We start from the raw sequence: 15,954 nt of genomic DNA on the forward strand, positions 1-15,954 counted from the left end.
AAGTGAATAAATACCCGACTCAATTCAAAAAAGAATTCGAGTCAATTAAAGGAACCGAGTTCCCATCACTATTTTCGGGTACATTTTCTAGTTGCCTTGCATTTATTTGATTCATTTGAACGGCAACATTAAGGCTAATTTTTTGGAAGAAAGAAATTAGATAAGTACCGGAAAATGTTTGGGATTCAAAATAATAAAGGCAGCACAAACAAAAAATAAAAGTGTATAAATGTGTTTTATTTCACAAAATCACTGATATTCTTTCAAAAATTGTGAATACAGTACAAACAAAGCACCAAATGAGCCGAGTGGATGACGTAGGCAATTGTTTTGCTGTCTGTCGACGTCATCAGCACGCGACAAGACGACCATTGACACCAGAAGCAAAGAACAACCTGCTGTTTTTTCTTCCGTTGTTTCTTTTAAATTTCACAAGCATGGCCCCACATAAAACCATCCCCTGGTCCGTGAGCGAGGTAACACAGTTCCTCATGTTGGTGTCCGACGAGAAAATCCAACTGGAGCTGGACGGAACCAGGAACGAGAAAGTCTACCGAGAACTTGCCCAGCAAATGGCTTCTTATGGCTACGAGAGAACTTTCCGGCAGTGCAGAGAGAAGCTGAAGAAGATGAAGAGCGACTACAGAGCCATCAAGGAGAACATCTCCCACAGGAAGGGCTGGAGATGGTTCCCTCACATGGACGCCATCTACGGCCACAGGGACGCCAGGAGAGCCAGGGACGATGGAGGTTTCCTGGAAGTCGTCATTGAGGACGGTGAACTGGATTTGTTGGATCACTTATATATTTTTACTCTTCTTAATCCCCTTCGCTGCTTTACACGAGCACAATATCATTATAAACTACTGTATATATTCTATATTTACAAATCACAACGCTTATGTAATTATAGCATGTTTGACTAGCATTTTTTGGCAGTGTTTCTTAAACACTAGCGCGATCTTGTCCTTTATAGAGGATCTTTGACTAGTGCATTTGGCAGTAGGTCCTTAAACACAGCAGAACGATCCATCTTCTCCTATATAGAGGATCTTTGACTAGCATTTTTGCCAGTAGGTCCTTAAAAACAGCAGATGGGTCATGTCACATATAAAAGATCCTCTGTTATATATAGAGGATCTCTGACTAGTGTTTTTAGCAATAGGTTCTGAAAAGCGGCCAAACACTCCTGTCACATATAGAGGATCTTTGACGAGCTTTGTTGGCAGTGCATAATAACTAAATCATTGTAGTTCGATACTGAAATCGATCCTAATAATCACGGTGCACATGACGTAAACACGTTTGTCCTTCGTGTCTTCCAGACTTAAGTCCAACGTTGGTGGAGCCGCCTAGCCCCACAAGCATCTCTGCCCCGCTGCCAGAAGCCCCGCCCACACCGTCACAGCTGTCAGAAGTGGAGACTGAGGAGGAGGAAGATAATATCAGCACAATGGCGCCGCCCACTCCCACGCTCAAACGCAGTACATTTGACAATATTTACTAAATATTTGCCACATTTGCTCCTTTTATTTGCGTTGTTGTTGGTAAAAAACAACCCAAGTTGTTTGATTTGATAGGACGGAAAGGCACACGCGAGTCTGAGCTGGTGGCCGTCCTCCGCCAGATCCACTCTGCCGACCTGAGGCACCACCGGGTGGAGGAGGCGCAGCAGGAGCGTGTCATCCGCCTGCAGGAGCTGCAGTTCCAGCAGCGGTCCGAACACTTCCAGCTCGCCTTGGAGGAGATGCGCTTGGCCAGAGAGATGGAGGAGTCTCTGAGACGGGAGCAACTGGCGGCCACCAATGCCTTCAATCAGGCTTTTTTAGGCCTGGTTGGCAAGCTGCTAGAACGTTCCAGTCAGCAGTGAGGTGCTACAGACACACTTTGGGGGGACTTTTTTTATCCGCACAGTGACACAGACACTTTTTTAATTTATAAGATGATACTAGGTGGAGGAAAGCTCTCTGATCGACAGGGGATCAGGTTCTGAAAATGGATAGCAGGATGGTGGAGTGCAATTCGCAAAACAAACACGAGAGGGCAGCAAAGGACTGTACAAACGGACAATACTGTTTGGTTGTGACGTGGTGTGATGTGGTTCTGTAAACTGGAGCGAAAAAGTGCAATTTAAAGAGAAAAGGCTGAATGATGACAATAACTAATAATAACACAAAGCTATGTCTCGGGAAAAAATGTTCATTTTAGACGCTTTATCCCCCTCCCCCTAAAAATACAATCAAAAGTGCATCACTCCCTCACCCCATACCTGAATTTTGGAATAATGGCTGGGATTATATTGTGTACTGTTAAGTGTATGTGTGTGTGTATGTGAGGGGGGGAGGTAGGAGGTTCTCATCAGGAGTGTTTTATTAAATTAAACGAATGGAAAAAGTATGTATTAACAGTTTGTACACAAATAAGGGTTTACAATCGGAAAAAAGCAACATGCACAAAATAGGTTAGTTCAGCTTTGTCCACTAGAGGGTGGCACAGAGCCAAGTGAAGATAAGTCCACCAGAGGGCAGCAGAGAGCAAAGGCGCCCATCAAATGTAGAATTCCTGGTCTTCCTCCTCATCCTCTGTACATTTCCCTACAGGTGTCTGGTGGTTGTCGCTGATTGGCTGTACCTTTGGGTTATTCTCTGGAATGTCAGCATTAGGAGGCGGGACGATGTCTTCTGGCGGCGGCGGTGGAGGCAGAGAAGCCTCCAGGGCTGTTTGGATGTACGCGGACACGACAGTGAGGTCCACACCGCCCGCTTGGACTCTATTCCCCGTGTCCACGTCCGTCTCCTCGGCACCGAAGAGGGCGTCCACGTTGAGCCGGAAAGGCGGGATGAGGGAGGAGCGCCTCTGCTGGCGGGGGCTGGCTGGGGAGGGGCCCGGCGAGGAGCAAGTGGAGCTGGTCGAGCCCAGGTTGGGCAGAGAGAAGAGGGAGTTGGAGCGCTGGCCCCGCCCCCTGGACGGCTGGCACCAGTCACGCCAGAACCACTCCCCCTCCCCGTTGTCTTCCTCACAGCAGAGGGGGAGGGAGCACACCGACATCTGCTGATGGAGTCTGGGACGGGATGCGCTCCTATAATGATGCTGGTGATGTCGGCGGCTCCTGGAGGAGGCGGAGCTACAGGTAAGAGCTTGCTGAGCCAAGGAAGAGTCAGCAACGAGGTGGGTGGGATCATGTCTGACATTGAAGTGGACGCCTTGGACCTGGACAAAAAAAAAAAACAAAGATTAAGACTGAAAACTGAACACAATTCTAATCTGGATCGGCACCACATTGGGCGGCTGTGTGAACACTTCAAACAAACACCACTTTCACTAAACGTGCTGTTCCTCCTTGGCTCCAAATGACACTTTCTACACTAAAATACAGCACATTAACCCCTGAGAACCCATATTCGAAAAATACCATAGAAAGAAAAATAACTAAAAAAGCAAGAATGGAAATATCTGCAAGAATAATGTCAAAATATGAAGAGGAAAAAGTCATAATTTTATGTGAATAATGTATATCATGAGGAAAAATGTACTAACAAAGTTGAAATATTAAAGTTGTAATATTACAACAAAGAAACAAAACAACCAATAAAATTATTTTTTTGCGGGGGGGGGGGATTAGATTGCAGAAAAAGTCATAATGTTGTCAGAATAAAGTACAAATATTATGGTCACGAATTATAATTACGTTATAAGTTATAATTAGAACGAGAACATTTACATAGACCATTCCTGGGACGATTGTGGGTACATGAACACCACCGCCGCTGAACACACACACACACAGTATAGGAATACGAGTGCCAGCAACATCTGGAGAAGTCATCATGAGTGGATCACACAGTAGAGAACAAGAAAAGAAGTCTAGACTACACGTGTCCGTCTCAAACACGGAGACAGGTTTCGGTGTCCACGCAGGCCTGCAATCTATTTGTGGCATTATGTTGTACACTTGATGATGCAAAAACTCTGCCAAAAATCTACATTTCTACAAACCTAAAACTATAAACCAAAGAGCAGCTGGCCGTTTAGCGTCATTGTCCCGGGACGTTAGCAAGTCGCTTCCCTTCAATCCCACTAATGGACGTCTGATTAATCCCTGTTTAACTTTCCAAACTAATCTGCTGCCGCCACCTGGACCCCCAACCCCTCTGAAACTGATAGTCCACGCAGGATAAATACGCCTCACAGGATTAATACGTGTGAGCGTCAACAAGAGAACAAGACCATAGACGGGATGCGTTGCCTCGCTTGCCAGCATAGTCACGTAATTATACAGTGCTTCACTTCTTTTTACACTTGTAAGACACTTAAGAATGTTGAAAGTTGACTTAAGACATTGCCTATACACATAAATAAGCGTTATGATGGTCACAGTTTGACCCTGGAACAGACCTTTTCAACTTGTTTTTATGTTTTACTTATTTTTACACTTTAGAATGTGACATGAGAGTGCTTGTAGGTCTAATAGTTTGACCCTGGAACAGACTTTTCAACTTGTTTTTATGTTTGACTTCTTTTTACACTTTAGAATGTGACTTGAGAGTGCTTGTAGGTGTAATAGTTTGACCCTGGAACAGACTTTTCCACTTTGTTTATGTTATGCATTTCAATGATTTCAAGAGCTTCTCACCTGCAGGAGGATTTTATTTCCATCGTAGTCTTCCGTCTGCCAGCGAAGGTCACTGATTGGACTGCACGGGTTGGGGAGAAGGGGCACCAGCGCCCCCACGTCTCGCACCCTGACCTCCATCACGGTGGAGTCCAGCGCGGCCGGCCTTTGACCTCTGGGCAGCCTCTTGAAGGACAGCTGGATCTCCATGTCCGGGTTGGAGTAGACCACCAGGAAGCAGAAGTCCTGCTTCTTCTGGGCCAGTCGGCGCTGAAGCAGCAGCTTATAGAGCCGCACTGTGTCGGTGTAGTTGTCATGGCAACAGTACAGGGTGAAGCGCACAATCTCCTTGCCGTGGTGAACCTGCCGCACGGCCCACAGCGGCGTGCCGGGCGCTAAGGTGAAGAAGTCCTGAGTGCTCGGCGCCGGCGGGAGCACCCTCCGCCCGCCGCTCACCTCCTCGCTGTGATGGTAGCGCCAAGGGGGCCGCCGGAGGGAGCGGTGCAGCTCCTCGCCGCCGCCGCAGCCCTCCTGCAGGAACAAAATGACCGCCAGGGCCGGCTGGGGGGCGCCCGCCTGGACGCCGCCGTGATGGTGTTTGGGGCGGGGGTGCTGAGAGAAGCCGGCCCGCTCCGAGACCTTGAAGAGCTGCAGCTCAGGGTGGACCCACGCCAGGATGCCATCTGCTGCCCGCTGCAGGAAGAGACCCTCGCCGGGATCGGCGATCAGGTGGACGCTGACCAGGAAGGGGTCCTGGGGCTCGCCCATGGACACGTCACCTCCACGGACGAGAGACAAGACAGTTAGACACAACATCGCCGCTTGTGCGGAGGAGAGGGCCTTTTGGAGGTCATGAGCTGTGATGCATTCAGGTACAGTCTGACACCCACTAGCACACTTTTTATGTAACCCTTTCCAACACTTTGTGCGTTCACTGGCAGCACGCACTGCTGGTGACGGAACATAAAACACACGTGTGAGTGATTAGCAACATTGGAGGGTGTGTGTGTGTGTGTGTGTGTGTGTGTGTGTGTGTGTAGGTTAAACCAAGTGTGAAATGGCGGGGGAGGAGCTTTGTGTTCTCAGGCATAAGAAGGAAAATGTTCCAGTTTGGAGAGCAAATTAAAACAAGTCATTGGTTCATTCAGTGCAATAAGTCGTGAAGCTGTACCTAATATTCTGGCTGGTGGGTGACCTCACTGTGACCTTTTGCGCCTCTAATTTGGCGACTTCACTCCATCACGTGTTTTTGGATCAATCTTTGATATTTGATCACTTGTCCTGTATTTTTTTTTCTTTCCATATCCCAATTCGGACAATTCCTAAAAATATCATCCAAATCCATTGTGAACATTGTGATGCTATGTAGTAGTCTCCACTGGTCACTAGGTGTCAGCGATGTTACATTGATGGGACGATAGAAACCCCCCCCCAATGCTAACATCTTATTTTCTCTTATATCTACTGTATTGGGTATTAGCGGTATTACTATAGGGGTGTTATGTCATATGTGAAGGGCTCTAATAATGTCTAAACCAATGTTGACTTGCAACATGAGACCAGCGTGTTTGAGTCCCCCTAAATAGGGGACCTATTGTACTCATTTGGGGCCTTTGTATTGAGTTCTGGACTCGTATGGAGCAGCTATACACGATAACCTGCACAGAGAGCTTTCTATATCTTCCAGACTCTGCACCCCTTCCTGCAGTGTTTCCATGGATTTCCTGCCTCCCGCCCAAACGGTCTGTGTAATTTACTCCACCCCTGAACCTCTTACAGGCACGCCTCCCGCCGACCTCACTACCAAGCGCTCCCGAGGACTTCTGGACTGCTGCCGAACCCCTGTTGTCCGATTACTTACACAAAATAAACACGGTTAGGACACGGAATCAGGAACTCCAACCACTTCTGCCTGATGCTTGCCTAAGCTAAACAAAACTTGCTTTTCCTCCCACCGGTAGCCACTACTCAACTGGGCATGCCCATATAAGGAAGTGAGGGTTTGGTTGAGATGCTCACATTAAAAAAAAAAATTCATATTTTTCCTTTCTAATTTCTTTCAGATCAGGAAATGCTTGGACTCAGAACAGCCGTCGCCGTGTCTTTTGGCGAGGGACCGCACAACACGCACGCAGACATCTGCATTGATGTATTACAACATGTGTCTCTACTCTAGTGGCGTCGTGTTGTTGTTAGCGTCTGGCCCACACGCATCATTACACCGACAGGCACGCCCTTCACGCTTACACACGCCGCAGAATTGACACAGCTCGTGGGTCACCCACCCCTCGCCACCATGGTGACTATCAACGCAGCTACTGGTACAGATGCTGACACCGCTGCTGCTTTGTTGTTGCAGGAAATGCGATCCGGGGACGCTGAGGTGAGGTGAGGTCAAAGGTCAGGGGTTAAGCCCACCTGCATAAACATGAGTGAGCTCTCCAGGCAAACTTAAATAAGCTCGTGTGGAGGCGGGCGACTGACGAACTCCACATGGCACATCACCACCGGTGTAAGTCATAACAAACCACCTTGTCTCACACACACACACACACACACACACACAGTGTTGGACTTCCTATGACGCTACTTCCTGAGGATCAGCTTAACAAGCAGCTATTGGTTCTAATCCTCATCATGACCCACAAACCATACGATCTGAGAACTGGCAATTCACTCCAATAGTAAGATATACACAGTTAGAGTACACTAGGATACAATGTAAAGTACTAGGTACACAGCTTGGAGAACCGTGTCAATTTTTGCCCCGTGCCACATTCTGAAAACAGAATTTTAGAAAAAAACAAATAGAGACACAATATAGAAAGACTTTTTAAAAAATTGTAAAGAAACAAAACAACAAAAAATGCAATTTTTGGAAAATTTGGTTGTGAAAAAGTTATAATATTATGAGAATAAAGTTGAAATATTATGAAAATTAAGAAGATTTACAGGAAAAAATTGAAAGTTAAAAAACCTGTAATCTTATGGGAATAAAGTTTAAATATTAAAAGGAAAAAGCTTATATTTTTTTTAAGTTGTAAAATGATGGGAGTTATAATATGGAAATTAAGTCACAATGTTGCAAGGAAAGCAATGACAAAGATTATTTCAGAAGAAAGTTGAATGTTTTTAAATGTATATATTCAATTCAATACTTAAATGTATTTGAGGTAGCATATGTACATGTGTTGCTTTTTCATTTTCCCACTATGTAGGCCCCTGTGTGTGTGTGTGTGTGTGTTGGAAGTACTTACTGCTGGTAGAAGACAGGGGACTGTAGTCAGACCTGCAGAAAACAGAAGGTGAGACGCTTTCATCCACACGTCAGACCACAAAACAAGTCCACATGGCCTCACATCACAATCTGGCTTAAAAGACTCCGAAAAGACCAAAAGGATCCCCCGGTGGGATCCCCCGGTGGGATCCCCTGGCGGGATCCCCGGCAAACCTCGCCAGCTAGGACGAGTTACGGTAGCTATCATTCATCAGCCACAAGAGGGGCGATCGCATTCATTCATTGTCTCTTGGAGTCTTGATTTTTTTCATTAGTGCTGTCAAAGTGAGAAATTCCCTTTAGTGCCACAATTTTTTGGACTAATTAGTATCACCCGTATTTGTGATGGACAGTGGCCCATATTAATGTTTTTTTTTAAAAAAACACAATGTTTAATACATTTGCACAAAGCAAACATATTATCCAGTCTCATGTTGATAGCGGCAGTGAAAACGTCTTTCAACTGTTATTAATTGGTCGTTATCTATGGACAAAGTGTGATTAATCGTGATTAAAAATGGACTCAGTTGACAGCCCTAGTTTTTGTACTATATTGTACTCTAATCTAACAGAGCTGCTGGTCAGGTTTGGTTGGTCTTGACCAAAGACACGAGACAGAAGCACACATTACTGGACTTCCACTTCCCTAGGATGCTATACGTACGTTTGGCCGCCATGACGGTAAGCAGAATGCAGATACGGTGCACTCGGCACTATGCTCAGCCATGGGGACAGTTCCCAAGACTTAGTAGCACACAATATAGCTTAGAGCTACTGATTGGTTGAATTCATGACAAGTCAATGATCTAAGTACTTTTATTCAGTGCTATACAAGCTGTGTACCTATTACTCTAAAGTATATGCACGTTTATTTTGATGGTATTTTAGTAGAAGACTTCACCATGTCCACATGACCTGCCTGGTGGACTAACGAGGTGGTCGGGAAGCACAGTGAAATGTGTGTTTCCTGTCACGGGACGTCACTAATGAGAAAATGAGACGTGAGCGCAGGAGGGAAACGTGGGAGCGCCGTAAAGATGTCAAACCAACTAAAAACAATTTGTAGCCTGACCCAACAGAACCAACACACGCCCAGCGTCCCCGTCCAACGACAATAGAGGATGCTGGCAGCGGCGGCAGTATGGACCGGTACCAAGATGCTGGTTTGACTTCTGGAAGCCACTTTTGGGCTTTTTTGGGTTGGACTCAGGAGGAGACGCAGGAAGGAAAGAGAGGAAACCATCACTCGTTAGCAGGTATGACCTTGGCTTACCTCTGCCAAGGAAACGCCCTGAACACAAATTGAACTTATGGAAAATACAGAATGTTTTTAAGAAAGTCTGCTCGGCCACAAAGTTCTACAGATGCAGCAGACCAGATCCAGATGCTGCATGGAGTAAAAATGTCCAAACCGCCACTCGAAAATGTCCCCAAAATGCAAATAAAAGCACAGGAACTCTGTCTGATCCGGTTCCTGCCTTGAGACAGGTTGCGTCCAACTTTGGACTATGGGATCAGAATCAAAGCGAGCCCTGTGGGTCGCCCTGTGCGAGGAGGCCAAACATGTTGCCGCAAAAGGAGACACGGGGAGGCGCCATGACTGTGGTGATGGAGAGGAAGAGGAGGCCTGAGAGGAAGATCTGTGTCTGGTTTGGCTCTCACACACACACACACACACACACACACACTGGTGTTGTCTGGTTGTGGTCCAAACGTTAACTGTGACAGCAGCGAGGCCAGTGGCGTTGAAACAGCGCTTCTAGGCTTGGATACATCACAGCATATCATAGCAATCACCATCCAGCAGTACAGTACAGTTTGGTGTGATACATTTGGCCATTTACACTTGACCTTTACACTCACATTACCCAATATAGTAGACATATGATGCATATTTTTTCCTAAATTGACTAAAATACTAAAATAAGAGCCCTCTGGACATTAACTAACACCCCTATAGTCACCTTTACACATACATAACCCAATATAGTAGACATAATAAGAGTAAATCAGCCATTTAAGACATAAATCATAATTGTGTGTTGCCTCGGGAGGCAGAGTGAGTGGTGGAGTTGAGAGTCGAGTTTCAGCTTGCCGTGGGTCACGGCCATGTTCCGGCGATCAAGTCCGGTGCTTGTGTGTCTCAGCGAACATCATTACTGACGCCTATTGAGTGACCAGTGTAGAATACTACATCATGTTTGAATTCCTTATATAACCTGAAACTCAACTCGCAACTCCACTACTCCCTCCGCCGCCCGAGGGAACACATTTATAGCAACACACAAGTCTAATTTATGTCTTAAATGGCTGATTTACTCTTATTATGTCTACTATATTGGGTAATGTGAGTGTAAAGGTGACTATAGGGGTGTTATTTTGTGTCTCGAGGGCTCTTATGATGTTAGAGACTACATTTAGAAGGTAATAAACAAGTTTTTCTGTGCTCTAACTACAAAAATATTCCATTTATAATTAAAGAATGCTACTTCACTGTCACAGGCGGGCCTGGTGCTAATTAACCGCAAAAACGAGGGGCGACTGTATCACTCAGCCACAGGAGATGATCAGGAAATGATAAATATTTGGTGCTGCTCTTCTGTCCGGAGCGAGTCACATTTTTTGTACTTTTGAATATTTACGGTAATACCTCCTAGCCTCCACTGTTACTGTTGTGTAACTTTTTGATCGTTACACAATATTACACAATGTTAGACTTGCGTCTTGTTTTGTGCTAAATTCCTGTAGCTCGCCACCACACCGTACGATCCAGCCATTAATCCCATTTGTGGATCCTTAATTCACATCAATGGGATGTGGGGAAAAAGATTAGGGCCAACTACACCGCACACAAGACACATTAAAAAAAGGAGGTACACGCAACAGACAAGTCAACGTCTTAATCCATACTTACTGCACACATCCTATCTAGCCCAACACGTCAGCTACACGTGCACAATCCAGTATGCTAAAAGAGAGATGGGCAAACCTTGGCCCCCGAGCCATATGTGGACCGTTGAGGGAATGAATGACAATAGGATTTGCAGTGGTACATTTAAATGACTGTAATTCCCGAACAATGTACGTAATTCCTATGGTTTGCGGAGTGATACACGGGTCATTACGGTAATTATAAGGACTGCGGCACAGCAGCTTCAGGAAGGCTTTGATATGAAGCAGAATGGGCATTTCTTTCAGAAGCAAGCGTTCTATGACAGAGTTCTGCAGGGAAGTAGTACTGTATGGGACATTTGGGTGTTTTTACCGTTTTTGCAAACATAATGTGGAGGTAGTCCGAAGGGACGTTCACACACTTTTCATGTTCAATGTTTATGTTGAAGAGAAACTTGTTTTTGTAATGCAAAACAAGTGATGAACAACCACATGTTTAAACTACTCTAGTCCAGAAACAAGGGACCCAAGCACATACGGTACCCGGTCAAAAGTTTTGCCCACCATTTGATCTAAAATGCTGTCCACCTTATTGTAAAGGGTGAAACGGTTGAAAACGTCTGTCATTGGATTGTGCAGGCGTAGAGCATCTTAATCCGAGTTTAAGTGCCCTGTGTGTGGGTGACATGGTCATTAACAGGTCACAGGGTCACTAAACAGCACACAAACAAGGAGAAGAAGAACATACCGCTCCTGAGGTCCATCTCTGACTAAAGTCTGCAAGCAAAGTGAACACCAACATATTCATTGAAAGAAGACGTCATCGAGGAAGAATTGACTTCAAGGACCCGGAGCAATTGAAGTCACATTTTTCGTAACACGTACTACCGTGCAGTATATTGAGCTACATGATGTTGTAATGTGTATTGCTTGTGTACCGAGCATCTGGTAGTCATTTTTCTCCTTTCTGCCCAACTCACCCAGCGGTTTCTGCACCAGAATCCACACACTCATCTTTTACGGAGGTTTTTTCCATCTCGGGATGTCTCAGTAAAACGTAGCGAGACGCATTGTTTGCAAAGTCCACGTAGAGAAGTGCGGAAAACAAGCAGATTATATCCACGGCGGAAATGTAACAGCCGAGCCGAGCTGAGTGTGTCTGCAGCCGATTGACGAACTGCCAGCAACAGGCGACAGGAGTCGGAATGCGGTGCCTTCAGGTACTGTGGGAAATCGTAAATGTTACAGTTGCCCAGGGTGGCGAAGTGGAGGAGTACCTTTTACTTACATATTGTGGGTTCACGCAAAATTACTCAAATTACTTAAAGGAGAGCTAACACAAATATAGAATATATATTTTTAATCCACAACAGATTTGAATATTTTGCAGTCTTTGGAGGCAGCATCCGAATTTGTGTAGCTTTTACGCCCTCAACTGGTTTGTTGCGGTAATGAAACACAATTCCTTTTAATTTTCTAATATGCCTATACTATATATACACAGATATATACATTTTATATATACAACATAAAATATAACAATGTATGCTCTTATGAAATAATAAATAATAGAATTTTACATTTTGACATTTCAGACACGCAAAGGTCGGCGACGATGCTATGACGTCATCTCTACGCGCGTCCAAATAGAGAGAGAGACTCCAGGTAGCGCATGCGCAGTGACGTTTCGTGGGCACGTTCGGGTGGTTTTACGGCACGTCTCCTTATAAAAAAAAAACATTCCTCACGTTTGTGTGTTGTTTGGTCTACAGCAGAAGTCGGTCATGTCGGTAAGCGACATGTTTTCCTACATTCAAGGCTTCCTGAGTGCAGACCAGGACGTCCGAGAGGTAAGAAAGACCCTCGCCGCAGCTAGCTGCTAGCTACTACTAAGCTAGTATTCCACACATAGCTGTCACTTGTGTTCCTTTTATCATAACAGCTGATTTGAATGCGTCCATTCTGTCTGATTCAACGAGCACATTTTTGTTGTTTATATTATTTTAGGAAATCCGTAAAGTGGTACAAGTCCTGGAGCAGACAGCCAGAGAGATACTGACTGTACTCCAAAGTGTCCACCAGCCGTCTGGATTCAAGGAGAGTGAGTGCTCTGCTTCTTCCTACTGTCTTTGTACTGCTTAGGTTTTCACTCACTATTGGAATGTTTTCATGTTTTGACTGTCATTAGTTCCGGACAAGTGTACAAAAGCCAGGGAGTTGTTCTGCACGGTCCGCACACACATTGCTGACTTGAAGACCAAGTTTCCAGTGGACCAGTACTACAGGTACATTACGCTTGAGCAGTGGTTCCCAATCCCTGCGCCGTGAGATGATGAACAATTACAAACTCTTCCACTAGATGGCAGAATTAACCCGTGGATCCACCTGTTGCCATTCATACAACTGATTGGTGTTGTCCTGTGATATATTTCTAATATAAAATATGCCCAATAAAGGTTAGGGAACCCAATGCTAGATTCTAAATGTCTGCACACTTAATCACTAAAGTGTCCACATAACTACAGGATTAGAGTTCTTATTGTCCCTGAACCTTAATTCTTAATCTTAGCAAGACATTTTGGGCAAGTGTCGGCTTACACTATTGTAGGAACACTTTGTGGAGAGCCCATAAAGGCATGCCCAGAGGAGTTTGATGTAGAACTTCATCAAACACCACTGAGATTAACCAAAATGTTTCTCTCTACATTTATTCCTGTATGTGTCCCAATACATTTGTTCGTGTTCCTCCAGGTTTCATGAACACTGGCGCTTCGTCCTGCAGCGTTTGGCTTTCCTGGCGGCCTTCGTCGTCTACCTGGAGAGTGAAACCCTCGTGACTCGAGAGGAAGTGGCTCAGATTCTGGACAGTAGGTACACAATTGTGTGGTTGTGTGTACGTGGGTATTGTTGTTGTCATAGAACAATGTCTGACTGTGGTGTGTGTTCGTGTGTATCACAGTTGAGGTGGTGCGGGACAAAGGCTTTCACCTGGATGTGGAGGACTACCTGGCGGGGGTGCTGATCATGGCCAGTGAACTGGTGAGTACCTTCATTAGGAAACAAACGCCATTTTGCCTCATTTGCATATTCATAAGTTAGGGGTGTCATGAGATGCTCAGTTGACGAGGTGTATTTGAATGCAACGCCTCATTGCTCAACAGCGGGTAAAGGGTGATTCAAGTGTTCGGCTACTGTTTTTCTTTTAGCGTGATTTAAATTTTCAGCCAATTTGAAGCTGTCAGTACGTACATCGATAAAATGCACTAAAATTATTGATTAATCATTTGAAAACCATGATTAAAATCATTTTACAACACTAGTAAATAGATATATTTCACTATTCCACTCATTCACCGGGCAGACTGCCCACCTGCGTGGACGCCTTCCCTTCCGATTTCGGGTCTACTGATTCTTGTAAGGAGTCGATTATTTCCACCTGCAAAACAAACACGGTAATAATTATTATTATTTTTTTAGAAATATGTGATAATAAAGGTAAAATGTACAGCAGGTTATAAAAAAGCCACTCTTGTTTACTCATGGTTAGTCTTTATGCTTCACTGGGTGTGTGTGTGTTCAGTGTGTGTAGCACTCTTATTGCAAATGTTGATCTGAAATTGGTGAATGTCAATATAAAGCGAGCAGGAAGGGTTGGTCTATATCAATTACTGGCAGTTATACGTCACTGTGTGTGTGTGTGTGTGTTCGGGGTCCCTGAACACATCGTAGTACTCTTATTGCAAATGTTGATCTGAAATTGGAGAATGTCAATATCAAGCTATATGGGGATCTACTGTCTGTAAGATTTAACCACGTTCCCTGGAGCAGCACACGAAAATGTCATGTTTTAAAACTGTAATAGTATAATAATGCACAGTTTTGCACATTTTGTGAAATGTAATAATATTGCTTTGATGACACATGAGGTTACACAGCAATATTTAGTGTAAATAATCAACTCAAGCACAGGAAACTATTAAAAAGTATATTTTTGAGAAGTGTCGGCCAAGCGCAATAATGGTGGTGGATTCATCTGAAAATGACATAGCCATCAGTAGATTTTATTCAAACACCCCTCCCTTGTGGCTGTTGGGAGGACTTGTATGCTATACCTAACTATCTTCAAGCAGTATCTTAAATAATTGAAGGATGCCTGGTGGGATGCATTGTGGTCATCAAGCATCTCATTTGATAATAAGTTTTCTTAAAAACACGCCAGGGGACCTTTTAATGTTGCACCCTTCTGCCCCCCCCCCCCTCCCTCTCAGTCGCGTTTGGCCGTCAACAGCGTGACGGCGGGCGACTACAACCGCCCGCTCCGCATCTCCAACTTCATCAACGAGCTGGACTCGGGCTTTCGTCTCCTCAACTTGAAGAACGACCCGCTTCGCAAACGCTACGACGGCCTCAAGTACGACGTGAAGAAGATCGAGGAGGTGGTCTACGACCTGTCCATCCGAGGCCTGGCCAAGGAGCCTGAGCACGGGGGAGGCAAATAATAGACTCGGAAGGGGGGGAGCAGGGAATTTGGATCAAAGGGCCCGACCACACCCGGACGTCCAAAACCAGGTTCTGATTGAGGGCCCAGCAGCCAAAGACAGACTGTGTGTGCGTGTGTGATAATCAGTGCTCCACTTCAGGGGTGTCCATACTTTTTCCAACAAGGCCGGATACGGAAGAACGGAAGGATTTTGGATGCAGCAGAATCAATCCAGTGTAGGACCGTACTAATACTGTATATGAATCAGGTCGGAACATCCTGGATCCCAGCTCTTTATCAAATGTAAATTTTCCGGTTGGACTTCGGACACCTTTGTTCTAGTTGTAGGTCTGCAAGCCATGCCGCTGTGGATTGGCGCCCTCTGAAGGATTTGCTCCGAGAATTCCTGAAAGGATGGCTTTTTTTTTTGGTGACTTTATTTGCAAAAAAAAAACGACAAAATTTTTTTGTTTCTCCAGTTTTTGTTTCCTTACCAAATTGTATTTGCGACTTTCGTGAAGGAATAGTTGAAGAAATCTTGGAACGCTGCTCCTTCAAACGTGGACCTGATGTGCGGTTCTGCATGTGCCATCATCTTTGTGCGTGTTGTGTTCAGTGTGTGTACCTTCCTTAATCTGAAATACATTTGTATGCGCAGTGTGGTACGGTCCATCTGTCTTTCTTTCAGCCCAC

At 45.1% G+C, this 15,954-nt stretch overlaps 3 protein-coding genes across 5 annotated transcripts; 2 read left to right on the plus strand and 1 right to left on the minus strand.

The window, feature by feature from the left end:
- Nucleotides 1-349: 349 nt before the first annotated feature.
- On the plus strand, nt 350-3,477 carry LOC131136127 (uncharacterized). 2 transcript variants are annotated; one of them, XM_078795145.1, is made up of 4 exons: nt 350-777; nt 1,326-1,484; nt 1,581-1,871; nt 2,601-3,477. In XM_078795145.1, exons 1-3 carry the CDS (start codon nt 438-440, stop codon nt 1,868-1,870), a joined length of 789 nt encoding a protein of 262 aa, XP_078651271.1. In that variant the 5' UTR covers nt 350-437; the 3' UTR covers nt 1,871; nt 2,601-3,477. The 2 variants fall into 2 exon arrangements, with proteins under 2 accessions (XP_078651271.1, XP_057938649.2); XM_058082666.2 differs by having other exon boundaries at nt 1,581-3,477.
- On the minus strand, nt 2,353-11,971 carry fam124a (family with sequence similarity 124 member A). Of its 2 annotated transcripts, XM_078795144.1 has the most exons (5): nt 11,762-11,928; nt 11,530-11,558; nt 7,870-7,901; nt 4,634-5,391; nt 2,353-3,210 (listed from the first exon to the last, which is right to left on the minus strand). In XM_078795144.1, the coding sequence occupies exons 4-5, from the start codon at nt 5,378-5,380 to the stop codon at nt 2,548-2,550; spliced, it is 1,410 nt and encodes a 469-aa protein (XP_078651270.1). In that variant the 5' UTR covers nt 5,381-5,391; nt 7,870-7,901; nt 11,530-11,558; nt 11,762-11,928; the 3' UTR covers nt 2,353-2,547. The 2 variants fall into 2 exon arrangements, with proteins under 2 accessions (XP_078651270.1, XP_057938645.2); XM_058082662.2 differs by lacking the exon at nt 11,530-11,558 and having other exon boundaries at nt 11,762-11,971.
- Nucleotides 11,972-12,443: 472 nt separating this feature from the next.
- Nucleotides 12,444-15,924, plus strand: tsn (translin). The gene is made up of 6 exons (XM_058082335.2): nt 12,444-12,631; nt 12,789-12,882; nt 12,970-13,066; nt 13,533-13,648; nt 13,741-13,820; nt 15,050-15,924. Exons 1-6 carry the CDS (start codon nt 12,566-12,568, stop codon nt 15,278-15,280), a joined length of 684 nt encoding a protein of 227 aa, XP_057938318.2. The 5' UTR covers nt 12,444-12,565; the 3' UTR covers nt 15,281-15,924.
- The last annotated feature ends 30 nt before the right edge of the window (nt 15,925-15,954 follow it).

The sequence above is a fragment of the Doryrhamphus excisus genome, linkage group LG12, assembly GCF_037039965.1.
Source record: "Doryrhamphus excisus strain RoL-2023G ecotype Guam linkage group LG12, RoL_Dexc_Guam_v1.1, whole genome shotgun sequence".
Lineage (NCBI taxonomy): Eukaryota > Metazoa > Chordata > Actinopteri > Syngnathiformes > Syngnathidae > Doryrhamphus > Doryrhamphus excisus.

Coding starts and splice junctions, on each gene's coding strand:
- tsn (XM_058082335.2), top strand. CDS start 12,566: ATGTCGGTAAGCGACATGTTTTCCTACATTCAAGGCTTCCTGAGTGCA. Junction 12,632..12,788: donor CAGACCAGGACGTCCGAGAG/GTAAGAAAGACC, acceptor ATATTATTTTAG/GAAATCCGTAAAGTGGTACA. Junction 12,883..12,969: donor GCCGTCTGGATTCAAGGAGA/GTGAGTGCTCTG, acceptor GACTGTCATTAG/TTCCGGACAAGTGTACAAAA.
- fam124a (XM_058082662.2), bottom strand. CDS start 11,817: ATGGAAAAAACCTCCGTAAAAGATGAGTGTGTGGATTCTGGTGCAGAA. Junction 5,392..7,869: donor TCCCCTGTCTTCTACCAGCA/GTAAGTACTTCC, acceptor TCGTCCGTGGAG/GTGACGTGTCCATGGGCGAG. Junction 3,211..4,633: donor GAAATAAAATCCTCCTGCAG/GTGAGAAGCTCT, acceptor TTTTTTGTCCAG/GTCCAAGGCGTCCACTTCAA.
- LOC131136127 (XM_058082666.2), top strand. CDS start 438: ATGGCCCCACATAAAACCATCCCCTGGTCCGTGAGCGAGGTAACACAG. Junction 778..1,325: donor GGAAGTCGTCATTGAGGACG/GTGAACTGGATT, acceptor CGTGTCTTCCAG/ACTTAAGTCCAACGTTGGTG. Junction 1,485..1,580: donor CACTCCCACGCTCAAACGCA/GTACATTTGACA, acceptor TTGATTTGATAG/GACGGAAAGGCACACGCGAG.